Source organism: Rhagoletis zephyria, unplaced genomic scaffold (assembly GCF_001687245.7).
Source record: "Rhagoletis zephyria isolate East Lansing unplaced genomic scaffold, Rhagoletis_zephyria_1.1 Rzeph_scaffold_01232, whole genome shotgun sequence".
NCBI classification, from domain to species: Eukaryota; Metazoa; Arthropoda; class Insecta; order Diptera; family Tephritidae; genus Rhagoletis; species Rhagoletis zephyria.
Window position 1 is genome coordinate 96,668 of NW_016158316.1, and position 12,206 is coordinate 108,873.

Consider the following 12,206-nt stretch of genomic DNA (forward strand, 5'->3'; position numbering starts at 1 on the left):
AGGTGATGGAGTCGTCAGGAGTGGATGAGCGATTCAAATTATTGGCTCTTCGTCGTTGCCTTATTGGAACCGCAAAGGTTTTCCTGTCCACGACAAAAGCACTTAATTATGGTGAGCTAAAAAAAGCTCCTTTAATTGAAGTCGACGTGCCGGTGCAGAGACATGAAGTGTACAAAATGCTATCTCAACGGAAGTGGGATAAGAAAAAAGAATCCCTACATTGTTATGTTCTATCAATGCAAGCCATAGCAAAACGGGCAAGCATAGGCGAGGCAGAGGTCATCGATTTCATAATAGACGGCATAGGCAATGCGGTGCCAAATGCGCACATACTTCTACCAGCTAGAACACTGGACGAGCTGAAAACGTTGGTCAGCCGGTTCCAGAGGAAATATTTTCCGTCAGAACCAACAGTGGTAGTGAAGCAACCAACTGCAGCAAGAACAAATTATGGCAAACCGGTGGCAGGATCGAAATGTTATAACTGCTCCAAAGACGGGCATATCAAACCACACTGCCCGTACCCATTACGGCCGAATGGATCATGCTTCCGGTGCTGGCGTATGGNTAACGCGGTGCCAAATGCGCACATACTTCTGCCAGCTAGAACACTGGACGAGCTGAAAACGTTGGTCAGCCGGTTCCAGAGGAAATATTTTCCGTCAGAACCAACAGTGGTAGTGAAGCAACCAACTGCAGCAAGAACAAATTATGGCAAACCGGTGGCAGGATCGAAATGTTATAACTGCTCCAAAGACGGGCATATCAAACCACACTGCCCGTACCCATTACGGCCGAATGGATCATGCTTCCGGTGCTGGCGTATGGGCCACGATCATCGTTCCTGCACAAATCCAGCTAAGGTACTGAAGCCTCGCAATGAGGTGGCAGCCATAGGTGATGAAGACGATAATCAACCATTGGGGGATGTAGTTAATGCATTCAATTTTGTGAGTATCACATTTGACTTAGATCAAGGTTCAATTTCTGATACACTTTTTTCTTTATTTGATACCGGTAGTCTGGTTAGTTTCGTACGGAAATCTTACGTCCCAAAACAATTGGTCGAGAATCTAAACCAGGGAAACCCCCCAAGATACAAAGGCATCGGGGGAAAGAATGTTCATATTATTAATAAAATATCTTGTTATGTAAAGTTTAATAAAAAACTGAATAAAATTGAATTGAACGTTATACCTGATGATGCTATGGTTATACCAATTATTTTGGGACGCGATTTCCTCAGTATATTTAATATCAGATTAACGAAAATCAAGACAAAAGGTAAACAAGTTACTGATGTAGGGGGCAAAAGTAATTTAGATTTGCCCGAGACTCCTCAACCTGTAATTGGTTCTAAAGCATCCTCATTCATGGCGCAGTCCAGTTTTGATGAAAACAAACACCTTTCGAGAAATTTAACTGCCGATAACTGCCGGGAAAAGATTAATGCCAGCCCGATTGGTTTACCTGATATATTTCACATAGACATTCCTTATGACAGAATCGAGGTTGATATAAATGACGTTCTTACAAAGGATGAAAGTTTTAAATTGAAACAAATTATACAGTATTTACCTTAACCCTAATATGAAATGTGAACCTCTTAAATATGAAATGAAAATTAGACTAAAAAGTGAAGTTCCCTTCTACTGTAGTCCTCGTCGACTGTCGTACCTTGAACGTAGTGAAGTACGAAATATCTTAGATGAACTTTTGAATGAAAACATAATAAGACCAAGCGACTCTCCATACGCCTCTGCCATTGTGCTGGTCAAGAAGAAGACCGGGAAAACTAGAATGTGTGTGGATTACAGGCCACTCAACAAATTAACCCTTAGGGACAACTACCCATTGCCGCTTATTGACGACTGCATAGAGTATTTACAAAACAAGAGATTCTTTTCGGTGCTGGATTTGAAAAGCGGATTTCATCAGGTCCAGATGGCTTCTGATTCTATACCATATACGTCTTTCGTAACCCCGCATGGACAGTTTGAATACCTGAAAATGCCATTTGGGCTGAATAATGCTCCCGCGGTATTCCAAAGGTTTATCAACAACATTTTTCGAGATATGTTAGATGAGAAAAAAATTATTATTTACATGGACGATATAATTATCGCCACTGAAAGATTTGCAGAACATGCCGAACTTCTGAAATTGGTATTAGAACGAATCACGTTACGCACTCTGAAACTTAATTTAAATAAATGTAAGTTTGGTTATAAAGAAATTGACTATTTAGGTTACAAAGTTACACATGAGGGAATATCACCTAGTAATTCTCATATTAAAAGCATACAGAATTTTCCGGTACCTACGAATTTGAAGCAACTACAGTCATGTCTAGGAATGTTTTCGTATTTTCGAAGATTTGTGCCGTCGTTTTCAGAAATTGCTAAGCCCCTGCAGAATTTACTTAAAAGGAATACCCAATTTCACTTTGATGACAGATGCCATGATGCTTTCCGGGAGCTGAAGTCTAGGTTGGTTAAGAGCCTTGTTTTGGCTATTTATAATCCTAATAAGGAAACTGAATTGCATTGCGATGCCAGCAGTATCGGGTTTGGGGCAGTCTTACTGCAACGCCAGGAAGATAACAAATTTCACCCGATATCGTATTTCTCCAAAACTGCTTCTGGCCCTGAATCAAAATATCACAGTTTCGAACTGGAAACGTTGTCTATAGTGTACGCACTAAGAAGATTTAGACATTATTTGGAAGGTATACCGTTCACATTGGTCACCGACTGTAATTCCCTCGCGATGACCCTCGATAGGAAACAATTAAACCCTAGGATAGCCAGATGGGCTCTTGAATTTGAAAACTATAACTATAAAATACAGCACAGGAAGGGTGTCTCAATGGGTCATGTGGATGCTCTGAGCAGGAGGCAAATAGCGGCAATCATAAATTCAGATGAGGTGGAATTTCGAATTCAGGTAGCACAAGAAAGAGACCCAGAGATTCGATCTGTACGGGAACGGTTGGAGAAAGAGGAACTAAAAGATTTTAATTTGATTGACGGGTTGGTATATAGAGTTAAACCAAACGATAAAGACGCGCTTTATGTACCATATGAGATGGAGAATAACGTCATAACGCTGATACACGAAAAGATGGGTCACCTATCGTTAGACAAAACTCTCAATAAGCTAGGTCTTTATTATTGGTTTCCGAAAATGCGCGGGAAAGTCGAAAAGTTTATAAAGAATTGTTTAAAATGCATTATGTATGCCAGCCCTCCTCATGTTAAGGAGAAAGCGTTATATCCCATTCCCAAGACGCCTTTACCGTTTGATACGATTCACATTGACCATTTTGGACCCCTGCCGTCATTAAAGTCAAAACGTAAGCACATTTTGGTCGTGGTAGATGCCTTTACTAAATTTGTCAAGTTGTATCCGACGAACTCCACAAGCACTCGAGAGGTCACAGCAGCCCTTGGGAAATATTTTAATTACTATAGTCGCCCAAGACGCATTGTGAGCGATAGAGGGACCTGCTTCACTTCTCTCGAATTTTCCGCCTTCTTGTTGAAAAATAATATAAATCATGTAAAAGTCGCGGTGGCATCCCCTCAAGCTAATGGTCAGGTAGAAAGGGTGAACAGGGTATTGAAGGCAATGTTAGGGAAGTTGACTGATGAAATAAACCACGACGACTGGGTTCAGAGATTATTGGAGGTCGAATATGCGTTAAATAACTCTGTTCACAGTACGTGCAAGGAGACTCCGAGTCGGCTGTTGTTCGGGGTGGAGCAGAGGGGCGTAATAGTTGATGAATTCACCGAGTACTTTCAGGATAAGCTTTGTCCAGACAGTAATAGGGATTTGGAAATTTTGCGCAATGATGCATTAAGTCGAATTGAAGCAAAGCAAGAATATGATTCTAAACGAGCTTCTCAAGGTGGGACCGCGACCAAGACGTACGAAGTAGGGGATTATGTTGTTATAAGGAATGTCGACAATACTTGCGGGAGTAATAAAAAATTTATTTCTCTGTATAAAGGTCCGTACGTCATACACAAAGTGCTCGGTCACGATAGGTATGTTATACGGGACATTGATAATTGCCAGCTCACACAACTGCCATATGATGGAGTTGTGGAGGCGTATAGGATCAAAAGCTGGCCTTCGTTACCTGAAGGGGAGGCAAACGAACCAAATGAGGATCCTTTAGAGATTAGTTAGCTTTAAGCCGTACTGTATCGCGGTCGATTACAGTGTCAGATTGGCCGAGCTGTAAGCAACTTGTAATTCAATATGTGATTTTATGTTAACATGTAAATCAGCCTTAATAGGGAAACCACCTTGTATAAGAAACACAACTCTGTAATAGAAACACAACCCTGTAAAACTAATAAAGAAAGAATGAAGAGAGAAAATGAATAAAGAAATAAGATGGCTGATTTCCGGTCGGCGATTATTCTTCGTGACTTAAATCGATCAACAAGTGTTTTAATTAAATCTTTGAACATCGTCGATAATTGGAAGAGGAAATAGTAATTTACAATTTATAAAAATGTTAGAGTGAAGTTAATTTGATTGAATACTGAGAAAAGTAGGAGAAACTAGTAAACGCAACATTGCTACATTGTAAGAAGAGGATAACAATATAGTCAGCAGAAAGCAGTAAGACTGGCGAGTNTACGATCAACAAGTGTTTTAATTAAATCTTTGAACATCGTCGATAATTGGAAGAGGAAATAGTAATTTACAATTTATAAAAATGTTAGAGTGAAGTTAATTTGATTGAATACTGAGAAAAGTAGGAGAAACTAGTAAACGCAACATTGCTACATTGTAAGAAGAGGATAACAATATAGTCAGCAGAAAGCAGTAAGACTGGCGAGTAACTACAAAACACAAAGTGGAAGTGGTACCAACAGATAGTAAGTTTAAGAATATTTGGAAGTAGCAGAGCCAAGAGCATTGCTATTAATTATAGGTACATATTTCAATATGAAAGAGTAAAGAGGAAAATAGATTGCTTTGAAGATCATAAGTTTGAAATATAGTAACCAAAACAAACAAAGACAACCGAAGTGAATATTCTAAAGCGGATGTGCACAAGCTTGAAATTTACATAACTACGATATATGCTTATCGTAACTTTTAAAATATAAAAAAATATCTACCACTATCAAAGTCAAGATTATCTGAATGAATATTATACAATTCTACAAAATTTAACTTTTTAATATTATCTGCCTAAATAAAGCGTTAAAAATTACATACTAAAAGATTATTTATAACAACGATTGTTGTAACAAACTTATAATTATATTATTATATTATACTTTTAATTTAACTGCATATTCTTGAACTAAATCTTAACATTTATAACTTTGTAAGACCATGGACGCCCAGACGATCTTAGTAATGACAGTAGAGACTTTAAAATAAAATTTGAGGCGGGTTGACTTAAGCGTACAAGGACGTAATAGTGAACTTAGGGACAGACTTCTTCGGCATTATGAACTCCTACAGAGCGACGGTGAAGAAAGCGAAAGAGAATCAGCTTATGAACAAGCAGTCAATCATACTACACAAACCGTAGTGATGAGACCTAACTTTACTTTAAAGGACATTCAGGACAGCCTACCCTCGTTTACCGGAACCGACACTTTAGACGTTTATGACTGGGTACAGTAGTTCGAAGATAACGCTATTACATTAGGTTGGAGTGAAAGTATGTGTACGCAAAACAGCTACTTAAAGGGACAGCCAAGCTATTCTTGCGCAGTCAGGCTGGTATTAAGGACTGAAATTCATTAAAATCGTCTGTCATTGATGAGTTTGGCAGACAATTATCCTCGCTTGATATTCATAGAATGTTGCAAAGTCGTCGTAAAAAGAGCTGTGAGTCTTTCAAAGAGTATTTGTATACTCTTATGGAAATAGCAGAGCCAATAAAATTAGATGAAGTTAGTTTAATTGGGTATATTGTGGAGGGTATTCCCGATTCAAGAGCGAATAAAATTATACCGTATCAGTCACAAACTATTAAAGATTTAAAAGAAAATCTGAAGGTCTACGAAAGGGTTCATGGTTCGCGACTGTCATCAAACAGATCGCACTATGGTCAAAATACACCCAAGGCATCAACCTCACAAAGTAGTACAGAAGGACCGAAAAAATGTTACAAGTGCTCATCTACCTCGCATCTGGCAAAAGATTGTAGCAATGCGAGTAAACAGTATAAATGTTTCAAGTGTGGTCAAGTAGGACACCGAAGTTTTGAGTGTATGGGAGGTTCAGGAAAACAAATAAAAACGTTAACACCATGCTCAATTCAATCAGGAATCACGCCAGTGGTTTAATCTTTAAGAGGATACAAATGGGGAATGTTGTTGTCGATGCTATGGTTGATACGGGGTCCGATTTGAGTTTAATTAACTATAACACTTTTCGAAAGTTGAACTCTCCGGAATTGAGTAGCGAGAAACGACGATTAATAGGTATAAAAGAAAGTGAATTGAACACAATAGGTAGTATAACAAGAGAAATTAACGTAGACAGTGTTACAGTAGAAGTTACTTTTCATGTTACTAAATCTAATGACTTGCGCTACGAAGCTGTACTTGGAAACGATATCCTGAAAAAGGTAGATATCTCGTTTTCGGAAGGCACTGCTGAATTTAAACAAAAACCATAAATAGGCGCCGGTAATAAGACCGATGAAATCCATAATTTACTGTTAAGAGAGTTTACAGCACTTTGTTTAGAAAATGAATTGGTTAGTATAAATGGCGATCCGCCATTGAAGTTATCGCATTTTCCCTCAGATAAACGCGACATAGTAACTGGCATGGTAGAGAACTACGCTCCGGTACCGAACTCTAAATCCCCAGTTGAAATGAAAATTATCGTATCTGATGATATGCCCATCTATCAAACGCCGCGTAGAGTTTCGTACTCTGATCAACGCGTAATAGACGAACAGGTAAAATGGCTGAAAGATGGAATAGTTCAGCAAAGTAACTCTGAGTATGCATCGCCCGTTGTCTTGGTTTCAAAAAAGGATGGCACCAAGCGGTTGTGTTGTGATTTTAGAAAATTAAACGAAAATATACTGCGAGACAATTTTCCAATGCCACTTATTGATGATGTGTTGGAGAGAATGCAAGGAGCTAGGATTTTTACAGCGTTGGATTTGGCCAACGGATTTTTCCACGATCCGGTTGAACCAACATCTTTTGTTACACACAGTGGCCAGTTTGAATTTAACTTTGTACCTTTTGGAATTTCTAATTCGCCAGCCGTTTTCTGTCGGTAAATCTCAGCTATCTTCCATGTTTTAGTTCAGGATGGAGTCATTGTGGTATATATGGACGACATAATTATTCCGGGCAAGGATGAGGAGGATGGATTAGAAAAACCTAAAATTGTTTTGGGTAGAGCGGAAGATTACGGGTTAAATACTAAGTGGCAAAAGTGTCAGTATTTAATGCGAAAAATACAATTTCTTGGTTACATTATTGAAGAGGGGGACATAAAACCATCAGAAGAGAAGGTCAAGGCTGTAAAGATGTTTCCGTTACCACGTGACAAGAAATCGGTTCAAAGGTACTTAGGTCTGACTTCTTATTTTAGACGATTTTTTGAAGGGTATGCGATAATTGCGAAGCCATTGAGCGACTTACTCAGAAAAAACACTGAATTTAGATTCAATGAGGAACAGCACTTAGCATTTCAGCAACTTAAGTCTGCGCTTGTCAGAGCTCCAGTTTTAAAACTATACAATCCCTACCTTGAAACAGAGGTACATACAGACGCTTGTATGTATGGCTATGGGGGAGTACTTCTTCAGAAAGACATAGATGACCAACAATTCCACCCCATACAGTGTATGAGCTGAAAGACTAGGCCTGAAGAACAAAGGTACCACTCATATGAGTTACAGGTTCTAGCGATTATAGAGGCGTTGAAAAAATGGCGAATATACGTTATTGGGAAAAAGATAAAGATTGCTAGCGATTGTAACGCTTTCGCTTTGACCATGAAGAAAAAAGAGGTGCCCCTTAGAGTTGCTCGTTGGGCTATGTACCTCCAAGATTTCGACTACATAATCGAGCATAGACCAGCGACGAAGATGAAGCATGTTGACGCGCTAAGTCGAATGACGTGTATGTTGCTAGAAGACTCTTTAAGTTTTCGCTTAAAAGAGGCGCAACAAAGAGATGACTGTGTGAAAGCAATTTCTAAAGTTCTCGAAAATAACACGTATGAAGATTTTTACATGAAAAATGGCATTTTATACAAGGATCCAGTAAATGAGCTGGTAGTCGTTCCACAAGCGATGGAAGAAGAAGTTATTCGTACGGCACATCGCCAAGGGCATTGGGCTACTAAAAAGACCCAAAATTACATCGAGAAATCATTTTATATACCACAATATGGACCTAAAGTAGTAAAAATAGTTAAAAGTTGCATCGAGTGCATTATTGCAGAAGCAAAAGGGAAGGGTTGCTCTCTCCTATTGACAAGGAAGACAGACCTCTTGCAACGTATCATCTCGATCACGTAGAAGTCCAATTATTTATCTCTTTACGCATATAAGGCCATAAAAATATTTAGATTGAATCAAACGTTTACGGATACTTGGATGTGATAAAGAGTGAATTTTGTCAAAAATGATTTTTCTCATAGAATTCGGAACAAATGGTCTAAAAGGTTTTTGTGAAATATCACACCGAATATTAAGATCAAGAATCGGAATATTAATTTCTTTTAAATTACTATTACAATTTTGATCAGTTATAATGCCTTGAAGTGTTTGATCTTTTTTTTGTCCCTCGTATAACGTCTGAAAATTTATATGCTGAGCTAAAACCGTGTTAACATCTGGAATACGTGAAAGTGTGTCATCAGCAATGTTTTCTTTCCCAGAAATGTATTGAAAGTCATTTGTAAATTGTGCTGTGTACTCAAGGTGTCGAATTTTTCGAGGTGATTTTTCTGATTTTGAATTTGTAAAATGTGTTAAAGGTTTATGATCAGTGTATACAGTGAAATTTCTACCCTTAAGAAAATGTCTAAAGTGTTTAATTGAATTATACATTGCCAAAAGCTCTCTGTCAAACGTTGAGTAATTCATTTCTGTAAGAGATAATTTTCGTGAAAAATAGGCAAGTGGTTCTAAAGTGTTATCACTAATTTGTAGCTGTATTTGATGCGTCTACAGCAAGTGATAATTTACCATTTTTGTCAAAATGCGTAAGCAAAATTTTCTGTGTAAAAAGTTCCTTAACATTTTCAAAAGCATTGATTGTTTTCTCTGTCCAATTTAGTTCTTTAAGTTTATGTTTAGTTGAAAATGTTAACATTTCATGTAGAGGACTAAGTTCTGTTGCTAGCATCTTTACGTATCTGTGATAATAGTTAACCATGCCTAAAAATTTTTGTAACTTGTTTATAGAAAATGGTTTTTCAAAATTTGTAATTGTCTCAATTCGTTCGAAAGAAAGTTTAATTCCTTCACCCGAAACTTCATAACATAGAAAATCCAATTTACTTGTCCCAAAAATACATTTGCTAGGCTTAATATTCAAATTATATTGTTCAAGTCTATCAAATACAGATTTTAAATGCCCAAAATGCTGATCTTCATTATCACTTGCAACAAGAATATCGTCAATATAGACAAAAACAAATTCTAAGTCAGAAAATACTTCATTTATAAACCATTGAAATGTTTGTGCACTGTTTCGTAAACCGAAAGGCATACATACAAACTCAAACATTCCAAAGGGAGTAGTTATTGCTGTTTTGTGAATATCTTCTTCAGCCATTGGTATCTGAAGATACGCACGAAAAAGATCAATTTTTGAAAATATTTGTTCATTTTTAAAATCAATATTTAAATCATGAATGTGAGGTAACGGATAACGATCAGGTATAGTAATGCAGTTAATTCTTCTGTAATCTCCACAAGGTCTCCAATCATTTGGTTCTTTTTTGGGAACCAAATGTAATGGTCAGATTATGGGAACTTAACGTAACTTACGGATCTCTCTTAAAAATTCTGTTAAAATGGGTGTTGCTTATAATTGAACAGCCGAAACTTAACGTAACTTAATGCCCCGTCGAAATCTGTTTCATTTTGATTCTTTAAGTTCTACGTTCCGTTAAGTTAAGTTAAGTTGCCATAATCAGGCTTTAAAGGAGATGCAATGTGAGAGCTTGAAGGTCTACATCAGGGGTCGGTAAAAATGAAACTGTGACTGTGTTGGTGAGAGCGCGATTAGATCACAGACAAGCGCAATGTTGCCGCCGATCAAAGAACTTTCTACCCAAGATTAGACGGCAGCATTCAAAATGACCCAGTAGAAATCGGTTGTATGCATTCATGAAGAATGCTTGCTATTTGAGTGAATTAGTGTCAATAATTCATGCGTAGTCATGAATTTCCACGAATAAATTGAAATTCTAGCAAATTGCAAGTGAATGTACGTTGTCGTTGTTTTAAGTACATTTCTTGATAAATTTGAAGTGGAATTTTTGTAATATTTTCAGTCTTGTACCAAAATTTTAGTGAACGGACGTTTTGTGCGATACTATTTTCAGCACAAACGGGCTTTTACAAGATATGCATTGGCATATGTAAGTGCTACTTTTTTGTATGTCCCCGTTTTAAAATGTATCAGAGAAGTAGCATTTACATATGGGGATACATATCTTGTAAGAATGCTTTAATACAATTCCATTAATGCATTTTTGTATGTTTGAAACATTAATAAAGCCTTATGCATACAGCAGTAGTACAAGTGTATGGTTAGAGTACGCATACGCTCTGAGAAACCACGCGTGTTAAATNATTCCATTAATGCATTTTTGTATGTTTGAAACATTAATAAAGCCTTATGCATACAGCAGTAGTAAAAGTGTATGGTTAGAGTACGCATACGCTCTGAGAAACCACGCGTGTTAAATGGAAATGAAGGTTCATTTATACTGGCATGTATACACAGCAGCAAGCTATGCCACCAACAGCAATGTCGTATGCATAAAATTTCTACTGAGGAATTAGGCACGGTAACACATTCTCCCTTGTAGCGAACGCTTGTATGCGGTAGGGCTCACCTCTGTTCATGATCAATAAAAATTAGTGCAAATGAGCACCCTCCAGTACTGCTGGAGTCAATCGCTACTTTTGAACCGTTACTGCACCGACTCCTAGGTAAGTAGCTACTCTATTAACCCCTGGTAGTACACATGGTAGTGCAGAGTCGAACTAGTCGTAAGTAGAAAGCGAAAAACTACGACAGAGGGCGCGCATAAATCACGCAAGCGACTACTTTAGTAACTCCCGGTAGTGCAGAGAGAGCCGATGGTGACTACCGCCTAGGACATTGCCTTGTAAAAGTAATCGATGAATTACACTGCAAGTAGTCGGTCGGTAATTGACGGTGTTTATCAGGTAGCTACCGATTCAGCAGTCCTGTAGTCGCTCCCCCGTACTGCAGGGCACTTACACTAATTCAAAAAATGACTAAGAGTAATTTCCACCAAAACAAGAACACACTCAAAATATACTAACTCTTATTTGTGGCGGCAATTTTTGTCTCTAACGATTATAGCAGGCATGGGCATAGAACGAGCGCACGCTCAAAGAGCGTAAACATCGCGTGTACGTATACAAGCAAGAGCGTAACGATGAGATCGCGGCAGCATGCAAAATGAATTAGGCACACTAACACATTCTCACTTCTAGCGAACGCTTGTATGTGGTAGTGCCCACCTCTGGATTATAGTCAGTGTTGCCAGAACTTTTTCGATGAACCGGCTAAATTGGCTAATAAAACCGGCTAAAAACGTCTAAAATGTTTCAACTAAATTTCACATATTTTAATTAAATAAATCACGAGTAAAAAGACTTTTTCTTGGAGAGAAGTTACAAATTCGAGCCGGAAAAAGTTTTGCCAGCAAGAATTTGCAATTAGGAAAAAGATATGATTGTGGCACATGGTTGGATTTTTTGTCGACGATAATTTGAATAAACAATTTCGTTAAATTTAAAAATTTACAAACTGGAGCGATTTTAAAATGAAAAATGTAAGTTAATACTTGTTTACTTAATTAATTTAGTTAATTCCAATGATTTGAAAGGTACTCGAAAAAAAAACTATTTATTATTATTATTTACTATCTGATATTTTGAGTGATAATTCTCGCTGGATTTTCGACGAACAAACCTA

The 12,206-nt window shown here is 37.7% G+C and overlaps 1 protein-coding gene across 1 annotated transcript; it reads left to right on the forward strand.

Moving 5' to 3' along the window:
* Positions 1 to 895: 895 nt before the first annotated feature.
* LOC108363281 (uncharacterized) lies at positions 896 to 2,129 on the forward strand. The gene is made up of 2 exons (XM_017616591.1): positions 896 to 950; positions 1,022 to 2,129. The coding sequence occupies exons 1-2, from the start codon at positions 937 to 939 to the stop codon at positions 1,581 to 1,583; spliced, it is 576 nt and encodes a 191-aa protein (XP_017472080.1). The 5' UTR covers positions 896 to 936; the 3' UTR covers positions 1,584 to 2,129.
* The last annotated feature ends 10,077 nt before the right edge of the window (positions 2,130 to 12,206 follow it).